Source organism: Capra hircus, unplaced genomic scaffold (assembly GCF_001704415.2).
Source record: "Capra hircus breed San Clemente unplaced genomic scaffold, ASM170441v1, whole genome shotgun sequence".
NCBI classification, from domain to species: domain Eukaryota; kingdom Metazoa; phylum Chordata; class Mammalia; order Artiodactyla; family Bovidae; genus Capra; species Capra hircus.
This window is the reverse complement of record NW_017189851.1, coordinates 34,714-55,643: the sequence shown is the minus strand read 5'-3', so window position 1 is coordinate 55,643 and position 20,930 is coordinate 34,714. Positions and strand designations below refer to the sequence as shown.

Below are 20,930 nucleotides of genomic sequence, written 5' to 3'. Positions count from 1 at the left end.
CCGTGGCGGAGCAGGGCCGGGCCGGGCGGCGTCAGGGGCTCAACTGCAAACTCACCCCGGCACTCGGTTCCCACCCGGGCCTCTTCAGAACCGGGGCCCCTGCCCACCTTCCTGCACCTCCCCGCCTGGGACGGCAGCCTTTCTCCCCTGGGACCTGTCTCCTGGGCTCCGCTCCTTCCTGTCCCGTCTCCACTCTGTAGGCAGAGCCCCCACACCACCTCAGGGTCTGTGTGACAGTGGGGTCCCCAACGCCCCATCCGTTGGGCCCCCTGGGCAAAGCTGCCAAGCACTGTGGGCCCTGGCTGCCCTCCACACCCCACACTCCAGGTCTGAGCATCGGTGGCACCCAGCCCCCCAACCTCAGCGTCCGCTTTTACTTCTGAATCCTGCTCCGTGAAGACCCCCCAGGTCCTGGCACAGCTGCGGGTACCACAGTGGGTGGCTGCTCCACAGTTAATGGTGTGTGGGCAAAGGGGGGCGTGGCGGTGAGCAGAGCCCCGGAGAGATGGGGGTCCCCAGCCTTGCAGGGGTGTGGTCAGGAGCCAGTGCTGTGGACATAGGACCCCAGACATCATCTCAGAGGTTGGTCCCAGAGCTGGTGTCCACGGGAACCGGTGGAAACTGAAGCCCCCTGTGCCCACAGAAGCTAACCGATGGCACCATGGGATTCAAGACCAAGAACAGGTTTATTCAGGTCCAGGGTCAGTTACAAGTTTGGCTTTTGGTCACAGGCCCCAAAGGCCACTGTTCTGAGTTTAGATTAAAACACAAAGCCCAACGTTTACAGTTTGAAAACTTAAAAAGACAGACACCAAAGCCTTTTAAAAATCTGGGTTGGCAAGTGCCTCCAGTGCGTCATCTGCAGGACAAAGGGCACGGGAGGCCGTGAGGGTCTGTGAACCTGCAGCCTCGTGCACTTGGAATGTTTCAATGTCACCAAACCCTGTCCAAGCACCTGCTCTGAGGAGGACACGAATGGTGCTTCTGCCTGCCTCTGGCTGTGCCCCAGGGCGGGCAGCCCGCCGTCTGCAGGGACAAGGCCCGCGCACGGGGCAGCCCCGGCTGGTGGCCGTCTGCGTGCCTCTCCTCAGATGCAGGTGTGCAGCCCGGACTCGGCAGCAAAACTAGCTTAAAACCATGGACCAGAGAACCCCCATCTGGTTTTCTCAAGACTCCCATCTGGGGCCTGACTCTTCTTGGGAGCCAGAGGCTGGTCTCCTGTTCTCGGGTCTCACTGTCCCCCCTTCCAGGGCCATGAGGGCAGAGACTGCAGGCCCCCCGGGGAGGCCTGACTCCTGAGCTTCACACAGTGAAGAGAAAGGCACCTTCCTGCAGGGGCCTCCGGCAGAGGCAGGGAGCCCACCGCTCCACCCTCCCCCTCAGGGAGGCCCGGGCCCTGCCCGGCAGGCTCTCGTCCTGCCTGCCAGGCGGCGGGAAACCAGCTGAAGACGCGCGGAGGTGACGGGCGCGGGGCGGCCCGGGGGCGGCGGGCGGCCGCTCTCAGAGCTGGTGCAGCTTGCCACGCTCGGTCAGCAGCGTCATGGCCACGGCGTACAGGATGTAGCCCACCACGAGGAGCAGGGCGCAGAGCAGAGGCCCCACGCAGAACAGTGAGGCCACCGAGAAGGCCAGCAGCAGCGACAGCAGCGTCCGGTAGCTGCCCAGGAAGCGCAGGCTGAGCCGCGGGCCGCGCGTGCGGCTGGCAGCGTGGCCGCGCCCCACCGGGCTCAGCAGGCGCCGGCCTGACAGCCCCGGCTCCAAAAGATGGTAGCGGCAAAAGCTGCCCAGGAAGTCAGCCCGCGAGCACAGCGCCGCCATCTGGCCTGCGAACTGGAGCGGACGCAGGCTCAGTGGGCGAAGGGCGGGCTGGCGGGGCCGTCCCCACACTCACCCTGCGGCTGGGGGCTGGCGGGGCCCTCCCCACACTCACCCTGCGGTTGATGGCGGACGACAGCTGGAAGAGCGCGCGGACCAGACTGGCGATCTCGTAGCTCCGGATGGGCTGCAGCTCCCAGTCACCCTGGTACTCGACGTCGAAGCGCCGCAGCCCGCTGACGATCTGGGGACGCAGGGCGCTGAGCGCCGGCCCGGCCCCGCCCCTACCTGGTGGCGACCCCGCCCCTGGAACCCGCCCACTCCAGGTAGCGGCCCGGCCCCGCCCCCAGCACCTGGTAGCGGCCCAGGGGCGTGAGGATGAGCCCGTCCTCGCCCACGATGCAGTCCGGGAGCTGCTTCTTCCCGTTCTCGTCCTGCGTCGTCCCCAGGGCAAGCGTCAGCTGTGCGAGCTGGGCCTCGCTAAGCTGCGGGGCGGGACGGACAGAGGGTCTCGTTCAAGGCCCGGGGAGCCATCCCCACCCAGACTCATCGCCCCGAGGGCGGGGGCGGGCGGCCGGTGTACCCGGAAGGCTTGGCACAGGTACTCCAGCGCCTTCTCCAGGTACTCGTCCGTCTTGCGGACGCTGTCCTGCCCCATCTCGTCCAGGTCGTTGCCCGCGTAGGAGCCGTTGCTGTCCGCGGGGTAGAAGCCCAGCCAGGACAGGAAGGGGCGGCCGGCCGCGCCCTCCCCGCTCTGGTCTGAGAGGGACTTGGCCGTCTGCTTGGCCCGTGTGATGAGCTGCGCCAGACGCAGGACCTGCGGGCGGGGGTCAGCGTGCTCAGCTGCCTCCTGGCGCCCGCACGATGAGTGTTTCCGGCTGAGGCGCACCTTCCAACAGACGCTGAGGCCGTCACCCGCATAAACCAGGCTCCCCCAGCCAGACGGGGAGCGGCGTGGCCGCGGACCACTCACCAGCGCCCGGACCTCGGGTCCGAACATCGGCGTGTACTTGCAGTCCTGGCCCTCCAGGCTGTACACGTGACTCTTCACCTTGAAGGAGGCGTCCGTGACAGCCGGCGGCCATGACGAAAGGAAGCTGCCGGTGAAGGAGGGCGCTGCGAAGAGCCGGTGCTGCCGCTGCGGGACACCGAGCTCGGGCTCCAAGAACAGCTGCTCGCCTGGAAGGCAGGACGCCAGCCTGGCTGTGGCCCCAGGCGCGGGCGGACCCCCGGGGGCCCCAGGGCCGCCAGCAGCGGGCGCGGCCCAGCGCTCCGGTGCCCTCTGGGTGGGGCCTCACCCCGCTGGATCATCTCGGCCAGGTTGGGCTGCGCGAAGACCTTGGCCACGCGGAACACCATGAGCGCGTTCTTGGGGCTGACGAGGTCTGTGCGCAGCGCGCGGTTCAGGAAGCCCAGGAAGAGCTTGGTGTAGACGAGCAGGTTCTCCTGCACAAAGGGCGCCCTGTGGTGGGGTGAGTCAGGACTCCTCTGGGCTCTGTCTCCCGCGCCTCGAGCAGGGTGATGGCAGGGGGTAGTGCAGAGGGCTGAGGGCGGGGTCCTCATGAAGAGGCCCCTTTCTGGGTGCAGGTGCGGGGCAGGGCTGAGGGGCTCTGCCTGAGTGCGTGTGGCGGGGGACGACGGGGGACCGCCCCCACAGCATCCGGGGCGGGCTCACCATCTCTCAGACACGCCGCGGGCCTGGCAGCCACTGCCCGGGGCCTGCCTCTCGGGCGCATATCTCCAGGGCTGCAGGTAGCTCAGCCACGTCTCCAGCACCTGGCAAGATGGAGGGGCTGGCGCTGGGGGAGGGGGGGGAGGGGGGGAGGGGAGGGGAGGGGGAGGGGAGGGAGGGGAGGGAGGGGAGGGAGGGGAGGGAGGGGAGGGAGGGAAGGAGGGGGGAGGGGAGGGAGGGGGAGGGAGGGGAGGGGAGGGAGGGAGGGGAGGGGAGGGAGGGAGGAAGGAGGGGGGGAGGGGAGGGGAGGGAGGGGGAGGGGAGGGAGGGGGGGAGGGGAGGGAGGGGGGAGGGGAGGGGAGGGGAGGGAGGGGGGGAGGGGGAGGGGCCCTCCCCGCAGAGGCGCGGCAGGGAGCCGCCCCCCACCCCCCGCGGGCGGCCGGGGCGCAGGCCGGCTGGGCAGCACTCACGGCTCTGAAGGACGCGTCCAGGGGCCAGTGGCCGAAGCAGTACTGCAGGAAGAGGTACAGCTTCTGCTGGACGAGCCTCGGGACGGCGGCCCTGCGGGCACGGGGGCGTCACCCAGAGCCCAGGCCGCCTGGCGGGCCCGCGGCAAGGCCTCCTGTGTGCAGCCCCCTCCTCAGAGGACACCCCAGGGGCACAGCACCCGGGCCTGGCCCACACGCCGCCGCACTGCCAGCCCCCGCTGGCCTGAGCGCCAGCCTCGGCTCTGCCCTGCTGGCGTGGGGGGTGTGGGCACAGAGCTGAGAGGCTGGGCTCTGCTGCCATGGCGGGGGGAAGCAAGATGGGTCTCCCTGCCGCCCCTTCCTTGCCAGGAGGGGTCAAGGGACCGCCCCCACCCACACACACCTCTTGAACTCCTCCAGGGGGCTGGCAGCGTGGGAGTGGGCGGAAGGAGAGGCCTGCTCAGGCCGCAGGCTGTTGGAGAAGGCGTGCAGGTGCTTCAGCAGCAGCCGCACGACCAGCACGTGCTCCTCCGTGGGCATGAAGGCCTCCTGGGGGCCGGGCGGGGCGTCAGCTGACCCAGCAGGGTGTGCCGCTGACGCCCAGGTGGCTCCCTGCACTTGGGAGCTCTCGCGCAGCCTGTGAGCTGGGCTTCGGTCCACAAGTGTGGGCGGGCCTGAGACCCCTGTGGGCTGCTCCCCCGCCCACCCCCAGCCAGGGGCTTGCCCAGGATGAGCAGCGCAGAAGGCCGGGCGCAGGGCACGGCCCCACAGGCTGCCCCGGCACGGACTCGGCCACGCAGGCCCTGGCGACCCCCAGGGCGGTACCCCTTCTGCCTGGGCGGCCTTCGGGCCTCTACGTGCTAGACCTGCAGCACACCAGAGGGAAAGCGCTACCGTAACGGCGATGAAAAGCGCAGGGCCCCCCGGGCCTGCCCCCCAACGCATCTCAGCCCCCAGCATTTCTGGGCCCGCTCCCACCCTCGGCCGGCACCCGCACCGCAACCTGCGGGTTGCCTCCTCGCTGTCAGGCAAACCGCCTTCTTCAGTGCCTCCTGGCCTGAGGCAGTGCCCACGGGAGCCTGTGGCTGTTGCCCACGCCCTCTGCTTTCAAGACACCCATGGGCTGGCGTGTTGCAGATGACCCCGCTACTACCCAGGAAGGCCCTCCCATGTCCATGGCAGCCCTTCTGGAACCTTCTCCCCCTCCTCTGTGCGGCAGCCAGGCAGGAATGGAGCGTGGCAGCTCATCCGTACTCAAACCTAAGCTCAGGGCTGCAAGGCCCCGCCAAGGGCAACGCTCCCTGACCGCGCGAGAGGCCCCAACTCCCTGAGGTCACATGGGGGAGCAGTGAACCTCGGGAGCCCACTGGCCCCACACTCCCATCCCGCTGCCTGCACTCCGTCCCTGGCACTCCTGCCTGAGCAGATTGCAGCCCCCAGTCGCTACCCACGAGCCCAGAGGCGTCCTGTCCTCGGTCAGCCCCGGCGCCGGGCCTGTGCTCCAAAGGCCCCACGGCTTCCCCCCACAAACCGGGGCCGAGCACACAGCACCACGACCCCTGCAGGCTGGACACCTGGGGTGGCCTGGAGCTTGGCCAGGCAGCGCCGGTGACCGCAGCACAGCCAGCGGGTCCTGGGTGTCACTCTCGGCCACCTGGCTGCACCCCAAATCCCAACGGGAGGGCCTGGCTCTGCTCGGAAGGGGCCTCTGCGTCACCACAGGGCGGGGGGGGGGCGGGGGGTGGGGGGGGCGGGCGGGTGGACAGAACGAGCGCGGCCAGTACTTGGTGGGCGTGGAGGGCCTGGAGGCTGGGGTGGGCGGGGCTGTGGAGGGCGCTGCAGACGCTGAGCCGGTAGTGCAGGACCTCCAGCTGGGCATGGAGAAGCCGGTGGGGTGGAGAGAAAGAGAGAGAGACAGTGAGAAGGAGCCCCGCAGCCACAACAGACAACAGCAAGAGCACGTCAGGGAGAGCCTGCCCCGGCGGCAGAGGCAGGCCCCAGGGTCCCTGGGGCTCCGCGGTCCACCCGCCCCCCGCGCCGCGGCAGCTTGTACGTCTGTGGCCTGGACACGCTGCGGTCACCAGGGCCCACAGGGCCAGGCCCGAAACGTAAATGTGAGAAGCCAGTTCTAGACAGGGGCCTCTGCGCCCAGAAGAGAAGAGTCAGCAGTTTACGGGACTTCCTGGGCTGTTCCAAAGAGATTCATCAGCACATAACGGCATCCATTCCCGGTCAATTCCCAGGTCTTGTGACACTGATGGGGGCCCCAACCTGGAAGCTGTCTGCACGGGCTGGTTCCCAGAGGGGCTCCAGGCAGCACACCGCCCACCAGGCCCATCCTGGACTCCCACCTGGAGATCAGCCCCGACCTTGCCAGGCCCGCAGACACACAGCCTCCCATCAGTCCCGTGGCCGTGGCCACACACACCCAGAGGCCTGTATCCGAGCGAGGGGCAGCGAGGCTGGCGCACTGCCCCAGACCCTTGCCTACCCCCCGCGGCAGCCAGAGCCGCCCGGCACACGGCCTGCCCCTTGGGTGCCATGCTATACCCAGCGGACATGCCAGACGCCGGGAGACGACCCGTGTCATTTTCCTGCCCCAACAGATTGCAAAGGGCAAAAAGTTTCTGGGCAACGGGCCGGGCCTTCCCACTGCCTCCAGCCCCAGCCCCCGGGAGGAGGGCTAGGCCCCCCGCTGACAGGCGGCCGGGAGCTGCGGCTGAAGACCGACGTGGGAGGCTCCTGGGCTCCTGGGCCAGGTGCACAGCACCCGGCAGAAGCAGGCGGGGCGGGCGGTGGATGGGAGGCCCAGGGTGGAGCCTGCCCCACTCGGCCGTCCTGCTCCTGGGGCGCCCTGTAGAGGAAATCCCCGGGGACGGCAGAGGCCGCGGGGCTGGGGGCCCGAGGACCGCGGCCTGCAGCAAGGGCAGGGCCTGTGGTGGAGCGCCCTGCGGCCTGCCTGCCGCAGCAGAGCCCCCCGTCCCCGACCCGCCTGGGGACCGCAGGCCTCTGCACACACAGGCGCCCCGGCAAGGGAGGGGGCCGCCCCGGGAGAGCGGGGTGCAAGCCCGGCACTCCGCACAAGCCGCCTGCCGCCCGGTGCCTGGGGAGGCGAGCCCACAGCCCGCCCTGGAACCGGAGCACAGCGCGAGCAGGAGCAGCAGCACAGACCTTGGCGTGAGGGGCCTGCATTTTCTGGTACATCTCCAGAGAGTAATGATGGAGCCACATTTCCACAAACACCTGCAAGAGAGCACGGGCGGGTCAGCAGGTGCCTGGCGAGGGCTCCAGACCACTCGGCAAGGGAACGAACAAGCTTTCCACCAAGGCTGCCGGGAGAGCAGGGCCCCACTGCACACGGCGCAGTCAGACCCTCCCTCAACCGGTAAACGAGAAACAACGCACAGTGGATCAAAGACCCGAAACGGGGCGGAACCGCAGCGCTCTGTGTCCCACAGCGCTGGGCTCGACGCTGCCTTCCTACGTGTGACTCCAGCAGCTCAGGCAGCAGAGGGGGGAACTGGGCTGCACGGAAACTGAAAGCTCTCCTGGGACTTCCTTGGGGCCCCGTGGTTAAGAATCCGCCTGCCAGCGCGAGGGACACAGGCCCAGTCCCCGGTCCGGGAGAACCCCATGTACCGTGGGGCACCTGAGCCACACGTGCCGAGCCCGCGCACCGAGAGCCGGCTCCCCCGCGGCCCCCACAGCCGGGCAGCGGCCCCGCGGCCAGCAACGAGGGCCCAGCACAGCCAGCGAAGGAAACTTCAGTAAGCACTAATTAAAAACTATCTTCTGTGCGTCAAAAGATATGACGCGCAGACTAAAACAGCAGCTCACAGAACAGGGAAAAGGCTGGCCGACCGTGTCTCAGGAAGGTTAACACTCAGCTTATACAGAGACTGCGGGGAAGCCAGTAACAACAAAAACGCCAACTCAAAACCCGGCAAAGGCCTCGAGCAGACGCCCTCCCAGGCTCACACATGGCCAACAAGGGTGACAGGCCGGTCACCACGACTAGGACATGGCAGTCAGGACCCAGAGCGCCCGAGCGTCCCGAGGACGCGCGGCAAGTGGAGCCCGTGAGCCCCGCCTCCGTGGAGAACTTCGAGGCAGGCCTCAACAGCCCTGCAAAGGGCCAGGCTCAGGACAGCCACAGCAGCCGAGTGGAGGCAGCCCACGTGTCTGTCAGAGGAACAGACACGCGGCACGCGACACGCGTCCAGCAGGACCGCGTTCGGCTTCAGAGGGAGGGGAGCTCTCAGCCACTACGCAGACGAGCCTGCAGCACCTGCTAAGGGAAGTGAGGCCAGCGAGCCAGAGGCGCTGCTGATGCCCAACAGAGGCACCGGCGGGGGGCCCGTCACGGAGCCAAGCGGGATGTGGGTGCGGAGGGACTGCTGTCTGATGACAGATGCTGGGTCTCACGGGTGGAAGGTTCTGGAAACTCGTTACGACACAGTAAATACCCTAACACTCTGTGACTATGGCCTTAAAACGTTTCAGACTTACGCTCTATGTTACGCGTTTCACCATGTTCCAAAAAACCCTAGAACCCCATTGCGGCCACACTCCAGGTTCTGAACAAGCCGGCTGTGGTGACGCCCGCAGGCTCTCTGGGGCCGGCTCAGGGCACAGGCGCGGGGCTGTGTGACACCCACACAGGGGCCCTGCAGGGAGGGGCAGGCCTGCTGACCAAGGGGAGGCCCCGTGCCTCAGCGCCCGAGACACGCGGGTGGCCAGAGGCGGGGCGCCCAGCCACGGGAACGGAGGCCGGAGAGCCCTTGTGTCACCAGGAGAGGAGGCTGAAGCTCCACGGACGGAGCAGGGAAAACTGCCACCGCCACAGGCGACAGTGGGCAGACGCCGTCCCGGCGCCAACGCTCCCCGCCAGGCGCAGCCTCCTGGCTCTGCCCGCGGGGTGGGCGGCGCCCGGCACCGGACCGGATCCTGCAGACGGCTGTGCTCACCTGGAGCAGCGTCTCTGACCGCCAGATCTCGTGGGAGGCGGGGTCCGCGTTCACCGACGTCTGGTGGGAGACGTGCCGCTTCAGGAGGCTGGTGTGGTGCAAGCCGTAGGACGCGAAGGGCATGGCCGGCGTCCTGGGGACAGGCAGACAGAATGCACATCGGGGGACAGGGGACAGGCCACCCGGGGGCAGGGGCAGGCCCAGCCGAGCTGCTGTGCATGAATACAGGGGAGGAGGCTGCCTTCAGGGCTGCACCGAGGAGCGAGGCGGGAAGACGGGAGGAGCGTCAGCTGGCACTGCCCATCCACAACGGGCCCGGCTGAGGACTGCAAGGGACGCAGACGCCACCCACGAGGTCCCCCAGGTCCATTACTTGAGACCCAGGCACTTATTCACCTTCCCCAGAGGAGGGCCGCGTCATCCCTCAGCCCGGCCAGCGTCTGACCGCAGGGGACACCCCGTCAGGGTCAGGACCCCCTGGACAACGGGGAGACAGCCACGAGCCGGAGGCAGGGGGCTGGTGAAGCCCGAGGGGGCTGTGGAGCCGGGCTGGAGGGCCCTGCTCTGCAGAAAGGCCGAGGAGACCACAGCTTTCAGAAAACACTCAAGAGTTAAAGCGTGACAGCCACGTGTCTTGTAACTTGTTCAAACGCTCAGAAAACACACACTGACTCACAGAATAAAACAACTCGGAAATCAGGCAGGTGAAGGGCCTATGGAAGTACACACAGCAACTTGTAAAGCCTGAAATTATACCTTAGAAGGAGCAAGCCAAATCTGGCCCAGAAGTCCAGCTGGCAGCTGAAGCCTGTCTGGGGCTGTGAATGCCCCCCCAGCCCCCGCTCCACACCCCCCACTCATCCTGTCCTGTCCTCGGGAACCCTACTGTTCGAGTGCGGGGTGACTCAGCACGTGCCAGCGGATGGCGGGGTGCGGGGGTGCTCCGCAGGCGCGCCCCCCCCATCGTTCACAGCCAGGACCATCGGCTGTCCCCAGGTCCGAGCCCCTCACCAGCTGCTCACTGCCTGGCCTGGGCTCGTGTGCCCCATGGGGAGAGGGCAGCCAAAGGCGGAACACAGCCTGGGCCCGTTCCCAAGGCCAAAGAACCTGCCGCTTCAGAGAAGCCCGGGCCAGGGCGGCTGGGCTGTGGAGCCTCAGGCCGAAAAAACGTGGACAAGGCTGAGCACTCGGCACGCAGGGCAACACCACCATCCCAAGGGCAACGCACCACCAGGAGGAAGGGGCACCTCGGGCACGGGCCAGAAGCCTCACCTGGGAGCCGGCGAGGGGCTGGGCCCCCCCGGGCTGGAGAGCGGGGGCAGCACGCTGCCTTCCGTGGGCAGGAACCACGCCAGGTACCTATCCACCAGGATGAAGTAGGCGCAGTCGGAGGTGCGGACATGGAGGGCCCCGGGGGGCGGCTGCAAGCAGAGCGCCGTGAGCGCGGCCGCGGACTCTGCCCCCGGCAGCTGCCCCTGCCTGGAAGGCACCCTTGCGGGAAGCCCCCTGGACCGGCACTCGGGGCGCCCACCTGCCCCAGCCCGTCACCCTCGCTAGAGGAGGGCAGGCTGAAGGGCGAAGGCTGCGGGCACAGGGGGGACGGGAGGTGGCCAGCTCAGCCTGCCTGGACAGGAGCCCTGGGCAGCCCCGCCGCGCCCCCAGGCGGCTTCAGCCCTCCTCACCTTCTGGGCGATCAGGCTCCAGGCAAAGAAGAACATGTAGTACTCGAAGGGATCTGCGGGCTCGTCAGGCGGCAAACGCGGGGCGGCGCCCCCCTCCCCCCGGCTGGCTCCCCCGCCCCCGCCGGCCCCCCCCCCCCCGCCTCCCACGGCTCCCCCCCCCCCCGCCTCCCACGGCTCCCCCCAACCCGCCGGCTCCCCCCCCCCGCCTCCCACGGCTCCCCCCCCCCGCCTCCCACGGCTCCCCCCCCAGCCTCCCATGGCTCCCCCCAACCCGCCGGCCCCCCCCCGCCTCCCTCGGCTCCCCCCCCCCCCCGCCTCCCATGGCTCCCCCCAACCCGCCTCCCACGGCTCCCCCCCCCCGGCCTCCCACGGCTCCCCCCCCCACCCCCGGCTGGCTCCCCCGCCCCCGCCAGCCCCCCCCCCGCCTCCCACGGCTCCCCCCAACCCGCCGGCTCCCCCCCCCCCGCCTCCCACGGCTCCCCCCAACCCGCCGGCTCCCCCCTCCCCCGCCTCCCCCCCCACCCAGCCTCCCACGGCTGACAAAGGATACTGAGGGCCAGATACAGGCCGAGGCCCCCGGTGGGGGGCAGCTGCACCTTGTTGTGGTACAGCGGGCTGTCGGGAAGCACACGCTCCTGGATGGACGCCTTCACAGGCCCCTGCAGACACAGGGGCGGCCTGGGGAGGCTGCGGTGGAGCCCAGCCCTGACCCTGCCAGGGGAACCTCGCTGTCCCCTGCCCGTCGCACGCTCCCCCCACGTCCCCACCAGGCCCAGCCAGGCACATGATGGATCCCATCTGTTGTGCTTCTGAGCCCCGCGAGCAAGCCCGCCTTTAACTCGCCCACAGAACTGGAGACTCAGTAAACAAAGCCTGTAGGCACAGGCCCTGGCACTCAGCTGGAGGCCACTGGGCCTTCCCACCGCGAGGTTCAGATCACCTCTGGGAACACAGTAACTGGTCAAATTCCAACGTGTGGTGCCTCCTGGGCCAGACGCCAGGGTGCTCTGGCCACCGTCCCACCCTGCAGGCCCGTCCGCTGCCAGCACCGTGACCACGAGCCCACCTCCACCACCGCGGCTTACTTACGGGCAGGTAGGAGACAGGAAAATCGAACTTATAGTCTTCGGCCTGAAGCTTATACACCAGTTTCATCATTGGGCCTCTGAACGCAAACGACAGAAGCTGGCAAGTGAACGGCGAGCCAGACGGGACTCCCAGAGCACTCTGGCCCCGCGAGGGCGAGGCGACCTACCCAGGGTCCAGGAACTCCACGGCCACACTGTGCTCCACGGGGTTCACGCGGCCCTGCAGCCAGCGCAGGCTCCACCCGGGCAGGACGCCGTCCAGGCTGCCGAAGATGCTCTCGACCAGCCACGGGAAGACGCTGTGCAGCTCCTGCAGCAGCGGGCGCTCAGAGCAGACTCTCCAGGCGGCCCCGCCCGCCTCCCCGCCGGGCCTGTACCCAGGGCCTGCTCCCCGGCCCGGGGCAGCCGTGGTGATGTGGCCGCTGCGTGTCTGGCTCTAGCCGGCATGGCGCACCTCTGTGCTGGACGCGGCTTGGGCAGGCGCGGGGAGGGACGCCAGGCCTCCATCTGCCCCGCGCTGGCAGCGCCGCCCATGTGACAACCATAACCACCTCCAGACACGGCCAAAGGCGCCTGTGGGCCCGCAGCTGACAAACCCCAACCTACGTGCCCTTGTGCTTACACATCACAGACCTGAGTTACACCCGGGGTCAGGCCTTCGCAGGGAGCGCTCGGAGGCGCAAGGGGGGCTTGCAGACCCTCCTCTGGGAGCATGTGGGACACGTCCCCATAAAACACAGACAGTGGAGCCTTACCTTTGCTGGAAAGTCCTCGATGACTTTAACCAAGTCTTGGCAGCGCTGTGCAAAGGGCTTGTTTATAGAGTCGGCTTTCAGGCTGGCCTAGGAGACGGAGCCAACCAGAACACGGTGAGCACCCTGCTGGGAGTCAGACCGGAAGTCCAAGTGACAGGCAGGAGTCGGACACAGAACATGCGCGCCATTCCGACCGGAGAAAAGACGGTCAGTGGGAAAGGCCAGGCTTCACCCAGGGAACGCAAGGCCCCGGCCGTCTCCACACAAGTGTGGGGTCCACAGCATATCGGTCAGCGGCGAGACCCTGCTGTGCACGCTGGGGCTGGATCTGCTGGCTTTCGGGCAGCACCAGGAAGACCCTGCTCCCAGGTCAACATCCACAGGAAAGCTGAGGCCTGGCACCCCAGCAGAGCAGGGGACTGCCGACTGTCAGCAACAGCAGTAAGCGTATCAGAACACCTCGCCTTAGTGTAAGGATTTACGAGACGTGAAGACGCAGGCGTCCATTCTTCACCCTTGCCGGCCCCAGCCAGGAAAACCGGGGAACAGACATTTCTACGACCCCCTCTTGTAAATGAGAAAACTGGGGCTCAGTGGCTGCATAAACCAGCACACACCAGAAGAGGGCAGACTCGCCCCAAAAAGCAGGCGCTGCTGAGTTCTCCAGCCCCTCTGCTACAGAACCCCTGTCCTGTGAGCCCTCGGCGGGCAGCGGACACTTACCAGCAGGAAGCTGGGCTGCTGCAGGTGGGGGAACGCCATGGCAGCCTGCCTCACAGGGTCCGGAGCGGCCGTCTTAGGGGACCACTGCAGGGACAGAGACAGAGCCTCAACGACGAGGTTATCGCAGCACTTCACGGAGCTCAAGCAAGGCCCGGGCTCTGCAGAGCGCTGCGCACGTGCAGTCCAGTGGCCAGCTCCAGAGCCAGGACCGCGGGGCGAGCCTGTGGTAAAGCAGGGCACCGGCCACGTGCCAGGCCTGGTTCTGGCGGCTCAGCATCCGCTCCTCTTTTACTCCTCGGGCCAGGCAGGCAGGATTCCAAGGCCAGCCCTGCCAGAGTCCCGTCTCCGGTTGTTCAAATGCTCTTTGAAAGGGGTTTTACAGACAGCTTAAAGTCTCAAGTGTGAGAGCCATAAGATTCAGAGTAGTCCTGGCTACCAGGCAGCAAGGAAATGGGGACCTTGGTTCCACCCTGCAAAGAGCCGGACCCGCCGGCAACCTGCGTAACCCTGGAAGCAGGTTCTTCCTGCGCCTCCAGATGAGAGCAGAGCCGGCCAGCACCTTGAGGTCAGTCTTGAGACGCCCTCCGCTGAGCCAGCTGGGCTGTGTCCTCAAACACAGCCATGAGGTGCCAGCAGGTGCAGTTCTAAGCTGCGAAGCCTGCTAAGCAAGGACAGAAGGCGCATCCTCACGGCGACCTGTGGGGCAAGGCGAACGCTGAGGGAAATGGAGGCACAGCCGGGACGGAGACCCACCCGCCTCCTCACGGCTCTCTAGAGAAAGGCGGGGGCACCTGCTCAATCCTACCTGCACCCTCTGAGAAGGGAGCGGGGAGGGGACGAGCACGCTTCGCCAGCAGAGCCTCTGACGCCACTAGAAACACAGGGGCAGCTCTCCAGACTCCCCCTCCCTGTGCCTGCGGGGCAGAACCCAGAAACACGCAGACCCAGCAGAGCCGGAGGCTCCGCGCCCTCGACGGCACTCCGGGCACAGCTCTGCCCATGGCCGAGCAACAACGCTGAGGGGGCAGCTGGCGGGCAGACCTCTACGTGCGTGGAGAGGCCGGGCGGGCATCTCTGCCACTGGGCATTACGAACACCTCCCCGAGACCACGAGTGCTGGACCCCCGCCCCCGGCACATGGCCCCCAGCCCTGTCCGTAGAAAAGCTGAAGTCTGCCTGGCACCCTGTGTCACAGAACACCCGGCACCAGCAGCTGATGGTTGGGAGAGTCTGATGCGCACTCCTGAGTTGTTTACAGACGCTCCAGCTGCCAGAAGGGAAGAGCCAGCTGCGCGACGACGGCGCTGCAGCCATGACGAAAGGCGCTCCGTCCACAGCCAGCAACTCCGAGAACCGGCCTCGAGACAACGGGTCAGACGCTGCTGTTCATGATAACCTACGTCTCTGTGGGCACCGAAATAACTGTAGCTTGCTCTGCCTGTATGTGTAAACAGGCTGAAACTGTCAGCAAGAAGATGCTACAGACTCACGCCTGCATCTTCCACCCAAGGAACACAGTGTCCTAGGTCCACAGAAGCAGTTTCAGAAGACAGGCTTTTGCCCCGAGTCCCGCAGAAACGGAGTACTGGCCGGGGGATCTGTAAGCAGGCCCTTCGCCCTTTCCTGTATGCCCCTTTCTGCCCTGCTCAGACCTTGTAGAAATCAGGTGATCTGGTGGCATGCAACCTAACTCCTGACTCAGGGTCTACTGAATGCCCACAAAACCCTGCCTAACTTGTTGACTCTTTTCCTAGATTAAAAAAGAGTAGGAGCGGAAGAGAATGACCAGCTCTCCGCCCCCAGGTTCCCTCCTGGCAACCCTGCAGATTAGCAGGCAAGACAACAGCTGAAAAACGGCCAGGAGGAGACCGCCAGCATGCACGAGATGACGCAGAGCCCGACGTCCTGCCGCAACGATTCTGAGCTTCTTTCTCCTTATCCCTTTAAAAACTCACTGCGGAGCATAATCTTCAGAGTCGGCTCTGGAACACCAGTCTGCCTTCTCTAGCCTTCTGACTAAAACAACCTTTCTTTTCTCTTGACACTTGCCTTTGGAGTATCCGCTATCGAGCTGTGAGTAGCCAAATTTCGGTCCAGCAACACGGAGTCTGCTCAACTCCTAATTAAACTAAATATCGGCTTCAGTTTTAAGGATGACTTTAAACGCTCAATCCTGAACCAAGCGGTCCAGAGAACAGCGTGCACCATTCAGAAAAGATCAAAGCGGCATAAACCCTGCACTGCGGGCCCGGGGCAGAGCTTCAGAGACGATGAGGTGAAAGCTGCTCCTTCCTCGGAGAAGGCGGGCAGCGGCAGCTGCTGAGTGAGCCCGAGGCGCCCAACCGCGGAATTTCGGGGAGAGGGCAGCGTCCCGATTCTCCTGCCGCGCCGCCTGCTCTGGAACCCAGCCTCCGCTTCACCCCGCCACCTCCACACCCGCTGCCGTCAGGAGCGCCTTCCGACCCGGCTTCGAGGTCCCTCCTGGAGCCGCAGCCTCGGCGGCGCCCATCTCGTCGGGGCCTTTCTCCGGCCGCGCAGCGAGCAAGACGCCCTCCCGTCTGCGGCTCGCCACCTCCCGGCGACCCTCGGAAGCCGAGGCTCCGCACGGCCAGCACACCCGGGGCGGGGGAGGGCGTCGGGCCGAGACCCACCCCCGCCGCGCTCAGCGTTCGCCGGGGAGCCCCAGGCTCTCGGTCCCCCACCGCGCGCAGGAACGTTAACCGGGCGCCCGCCTGGGCGAGGCCCGTGAGGCGCGCGGGAAGGCGGCGGGAGGGCGCGGCGCTCGACGCCCTGGTCCGATGCCCGGGGCTCGCCTGGGAACGGAGCCGACTTCTGTGGAGGTTTGAGGCGGCTGCCGGCACGCTGGTCCCGACCGCGCGAGACTCCCACCACTCACCCAAGGAACCCGCAGCTTCAGGGACGGATGCCGCCATTCGGCGACTAGGCGCCGAAATGTCGTCATCAAGCTGCGCGCGTCGCGTCCCCGGACGGGCGCGGCGAAAAGCGCGTGCGCAAAGCCAAGCCCCACCCCCCCGCCCCGCGGGTTTATGGGAGGCCCGCCTCAGAACGCGCGCGCGCAGCGGGACCTGGCGGCAAGGGCCGCGCGTGCGCAAGAGAAGCGGCCTCGCGTTAAGGTTAGGGCCTGGAGGCGCGCCCCCTGGCGGGGGGCCGGCGCGGGACAGCCGCGCGCCGGGCCTGGCGGGCATTTATCGGGCGACCGCGGGGCTCTGCGTGCGGGCGTCCTGCTGAGCGCGCGCGGGAGCCCAGTCGCTAAGGCGCGGGTGCTCCGCACGTCCGCCGCCGCTCGGGCCCCAGCACCGGACGGCGGGGCCGCTGCGGCGCGCAGGGCCCGCGGCGGGGGCCGGGCGGCGCGCACGTCCGCGGTTCCTCAGATGGCGGCCGCGGGCGCGGGGCCGGGCCCCGGGCCGGGGGCGCCCCCGGGGCTGGAGGCGGCCCTGCAGAAGCTGGCGCTGCGGCGGAAGAAGGTCCTGAGCGCCGAGGAGATGGAGCTGTTCGAGCTGGCGCAGGCTGCGGGCGGCGCCATGGACCCCGACGTGTTCAAGTGAGCGCCCGGGGGAGCCGGGGGTCCCCCAGGGCGGCCGGCCGGGGCGATGAGGGCTCACTGCCGCCGCGTGTGTTCTCGCCAGGATCCTGCTGGACCTGCTGAAGCTGAACGTGGCGCCCCTCGCCGTCTTTCAGATGCTCAAGTCCATGTGCGCCGGGCAGAGGGCGGCGAGCGACTCCCAGGACCCCGCGGCCGCGCCCCTGCCCACGCTCAGCGTGCCTGAGACCCGAGGTCAGAGCCGGGCCGGGGCGACGGGTGGGCAGCCCCTGGCACTGGGCGCGTTTGGTCCCGACTGGCCAGGCCTTTCTGTTCGTGGGCACATCCGATGGCTGGCCCCTTGGGCTCCAATCCCCAGCTTGGACTTTGCTGTCTACCACCCTGGAGCGTGCCCGTCCACATGGGGAGGGCGCAGGGTGGGAGACCCAAAGCCGGGCAGACCTCGTTGGGACTCTGCGATCCGTTTCTCCCCATCTCTGCACTCAGGTCTTTTCCCCACGAAGCTGGGAACAGGCGGCTTTGGTTCCTTTCTCCCTGGGGCTGTAAGCCTGTACTTCAGTCCTCAGGGAGCAGGGCGGGCAGAGGCTTTCCTGAGCTCGCTTGTTGGCCCCCCAACCCGGCCCAGGTCCTGCTCAGAGTCTGGACAGTGAAGCTTCCCTCTGTGGGCAGCTCCTGACTGGCAGGGTGCAGAGAGCCTGGGGCGCTGCTCAGTCTGGAGGTCGTGGCTGGGATGAGCAGAGGCTGGTGACCAGAGTGTCACAGTGGAGCTCTAATCCACTTGGCGTGTCCCTTCTCCTCCATATTCCAGACACACTTGAGATGCAGCTGAATCTCCGGGCCGGCTCCTTGGCCACAAACATTCTGAGAAGGGGCTTTCGGGGCAGAGGGCAGCTGGGCCGTTAGTTGGGAGCTCCAGGGCCCTGGGTGCCCACGTCCCTGTCCTAAGAGGCCCCCTCCTGGGCGCTGTGGTGCGGGCCTCCCCACTGATGCTCCCTGTCTGCTCTCTTTGTCTCTCTCTGACCTCCAGAGGCCTCCTTTCTCTCTGCCTGGAGCTGTAGCCCCCCTGCGAGGCCCTCCTTTTCCTGCGCCCCGCAGCCTGCGGCCTCTCCGGTGCTGCTCCACGGCCCAGCTGCCGCGCACTCGCCTCTCTCTCCGGGGCCCCCCTCCCCCCGAGGCCCCCCTCCCCCCGGGGCCCCCCCCCCTCCCCCCGGGGCCCCCTCCCCCTGGTTCCCTCCGGTTCTCTTGCTGCCTGTTCTCTCCTTTTTTGGGTTGCGTTTATTGGTTTATTTCTGGGGGTTGGTACTGTTTCCATGGAAACCGCCATGGCCTCCAGAAAGAGCAGCCCTGGGCTGCAAGGGTGCGAGCGGTACTGTCAGCCCCCAGAATGGCCGTGGAGCATCAGCCCCCGGGGTCCCCCTTGCCTGGTTCCTGAGCTGGGGATGTGGCCGCTCCGGCCCTCGCTCAATGCCAAGAGCACCACGGGGCAGACGCACTCCTCTCCAGCCGCACCCGGCCGTGTGCCCAGCGGGTCCGGGCACATCCACGTGGGGACCATCCCCAGAGGTGTGGGCCAAGGGTTACGGGGCACGTGTGCAGCCCGCGTTGCGCACCGGGCGTTCAGGGGCTGGTCTGCAGCACCGGTCAAGCTCCTGCTGGGTGCTCCCCACGCCACCACCCGCCGGGCCTGGCCACCAGACCCTGCCAGCCTGCTCAGCAGGCTGCGGTGGTCCCCCCACCTCCTCCCACAGCCTGGCCCATCCCACAGCCTGGCCTCGGCAGCTGGCCGACTCCACAAGGGGCGCTCTCACCACCCAGGAGAAAGCTCTGGGCTTTTCTGGTTCTAGTCCCACTCAGCGCTGTGGCAGAGCCCGCAGCAGGGGTTAGGGGCTCCCCAGCTTCAGGGGCCCCCAAGTCACGACTGGCAATGGGCCGCTGTTTGGGGGGTTCACTTCATTAGGGGAGTAAGCTGGCAGTGATTCGTTCAGTAAGGATGACCTGGTTCACTAGCATCACGGACTCCACGGACATAAGCTTCAGCAAACCCCAAGACGGTGAAGGACAGAGCCTGGCGGTGTCCGTGGGTCGCGACTTAGTGACTGAGCAGCGCCGATGACCACCGTGTGTCTCGACTCTTAAGGGCCCCACAGGAACTGGGCTTGACCCTTGGCTCAGCCTCAATCCTCATTTAAGTCCGTTCCATCTGACCCAACGGCCACATCCGAGGAAGCTGAGCAGGCGTGACGAGCTCTGAGCTCCCAAACGTGCCTTCCTGGGTCCAGCGGGCTCGAGGCCTGAGTGGGTCTCCCCATGAGCCCCAGGGCTGTGCGGCTCCTTTAGGTGCTGAGAACCACTCTGAGCTGGATGAAGGGCCTGCTTCCATCCTGCGGTGGTTTTCCTGACCCCTCTGATGGCTTAAGGGTGGCATCGGTTTCTTATTTCCGGGTTCATCAGCCTCACCAGATTTGAAGGTTACCCTTACTTTACTGTCTCCTCACCCTTGAGTGTCTGGGGCCCTGGTCCTCCTCAGTGGGGGTCAGGAAGGCACGTGTGCAGACCCGGAAGCAGAGCTGCAGAGTGGTGCCCGTGGAGGTGGCCTTCCTGCCACCGAGGGAGCTGCCCCTGCGCCGCACCTCATTGGCACCCAGGCTCCAGGGTGAAGCTGCAGGCTCGCAGACCTGACTCGGCCTGGCCCAGCCTAGGGGGGAGCATGGCCTCCCAACTGGGTGGCCCTGTGGGTGGGGACGGTGCACTCACGGGAACAGAAGGCTGGCGTCTACTGGGCAGAAGGGCGGGCACAGCCCTCTTGGCTCATTTTGGTGGCCCCTGGGCAGAGCTGCCCCGTGTCACCCCACCACACACTCCAGTCTGCTGCCGCTCAGTGCTGGGTGACCGTGGCTGCACCTTATTCAAATCGAGTTCACACGGGGAGACCAGCTGTCAGGCTTCCAGGCTGGGGCCACTGCAAACGCCCCCCAATGCTGTGCCAGGTGGCTCAGACCTCCTGCCGTTTGACGGAGAACTTGCCAGAGACTCTGGGTAGGGCAGCCCTGTCTCTGCAAGCGTGCCGGTGGCAGGATCAGAGCTGGTGCCGTCCATGGCGCAGGCCCCTACTCCCCACTGCAGGCTGCGGGGCTAGGAACCAGCGTGGAGCCCGGAGTCCCGCCCCTGCACCAGCCACGGCCAGGGGAGAACCTGGGCTGAGACGTGTCAGCGGGGCGAGCCGGGCCAGGCACGCCGGCCCCCAAGGTCCTCCCGTCTCGCCGATGCCACAGCTGGAACCAGCTCAGCCCAGCCACGGCTGCAGACCGTGCCGGCCGACGGCCAGGGCAGTGGTCGGGGCCGTGCTCTGCAGCTGAGCATGGCTGCCCCATGGAGCCTCAGGGGAGTCCCATCTTGGGACCCGTGGTCCTGGATGTCTGTGGGCAGAGGGGAGAGGGAGCCGACCAAGAGGAAGCACTCGCAGGACCGGGTCCAGAAGCCGGCCTGGGGTGCTTCCTGCGCCAGCCGCCGCGCGTGCCTGCACTGCCCTGGGCCCTGCCTGGCTGCTGACCCCTGCACTCTGCGTCCCTCAGGGAGAAACAAAGGCGGCGGAGCCCCCGGCGGAGGCCCGGCGCTGGCAGAACGCGGTGGCCGGGACGGACCCAGCCAGAGGATGCCCCGCCAGCCCAGCGCCTCCAGGCTGCCCAAGGGGGGCGGGCCGGGGAGGAGCCCCCCGAGGAGCGGCAGCTGAGAGCCCCCCCGGCAGGCGCCTCGCGTTCCTGCGGCTAATAAACCTCTGAGACGCCAAGGACCCGTTCCAGCTGTGTTCTGTCAGCCACGTTCCGCTCGAGCCTTTCGGCTTCGCTCTGGGCGCTGTCTCCGCCATCCGCCTCCTGGGCCTCTGAGCCAGCGGGAGCCGAGCGTCTTGCCGGGCCTCTTGCACTTTCACCGAGGCCCTCCCCGGCAAACAGGTGCACCAGTGGTTTGAGCACAGAAGGACAGTGACCAGCGGCTGTTAACCCCCCCAAGGGTCACGCACACCAGAGAAGCAGGTAAGACCCTGCCTCCCGGGGTCCTGAGCGGCCACATCACCCACAGGTCCAGACTGTGGACCCTCCACAGACCCGAGGTTTCTGCACTCCAACCCCAGGGCCTTATGCCTTAGGCCGCCTGTCCCAACAGAGAAGCCTGGGAAATGGCAAATTCAACGGGAAAACCAG

General features: G+C 67.2%; 2 protein-coding genes across 3 annotated transcripts; one reads left to right on the top strand and one right to left on the bottom strand.

The window, feature by feature from the left end:
- Positions 1–667: 667 nt before the first annotated feature.
- Positions 668–16,170, bottom strand: SMPD4 (sphingomyelin phosphodiesterase 4). Of its 2 annotated transcripts, XM_018044847.1 has the most exons (20): positions 16,066–16,170; positions 13,170–13,253; positions 12,447–12,533; positions 11,859–12,001; positions 11,693–11,768; positions 11,154–11,262; positions 10,604–10,656; positions 10,194–10,342; positions 8,922–9,054; positions 7,126–7,197; positions 5,739–5,825; positions 4,358–4,503; positions 3,958–4,048; positions 3,491–3,591; positions 3,114–3,277; positions 2,789–2,994; positions 2,399–2,632; positions 2,169–2,300; positions 1,931–2,059; positions 668–1,830 (listed from the first exon to the last, which is right to left on the bottom strand). In XM_018044847.1, exons 1-20 carry the CDS (start codon positions 16,129–16,131, stop codon positions 1,501–1,503), a joined length of 2,592 nt encoding a protein of 863 aa, XP_017900336.1. In that variant the 5' UTR covers positions 16,132–16,170; the 3' UTR covers positions 668–1,500. The 2 variants fall into 2 exon arrangements, with proteins under 2 accessions (XP_017900336.1, XP_017900337.1); XM_018044848.1 differs by lacking the exon at positions 5,739–5,825.
- A 41-nt stretch (positions 16,171–16,211) lies between these two features.
- Positions 16,212–20,518, top strand: LOC108634705 (mitotic-spindle organizing protein 2). Its single transcript, XM_018044833.1, has 3 exons — positions 16,212–16,731; positions 16,817–16,965; positions 20,304–20,518. Exons 1-3 carry the CDS (start codon positions 16,217–16,219, stop codon positions 20,459–20,461), a joined length of 822 nt encoding a protein of 273 aa, XP_017900322.1. The 5' UTR covers positions 16,212–16,216; the 3' UTR covers positions 20,462–20,518.
- Positions 20,519–20,930: the final 412 nt, after the last annotated feature.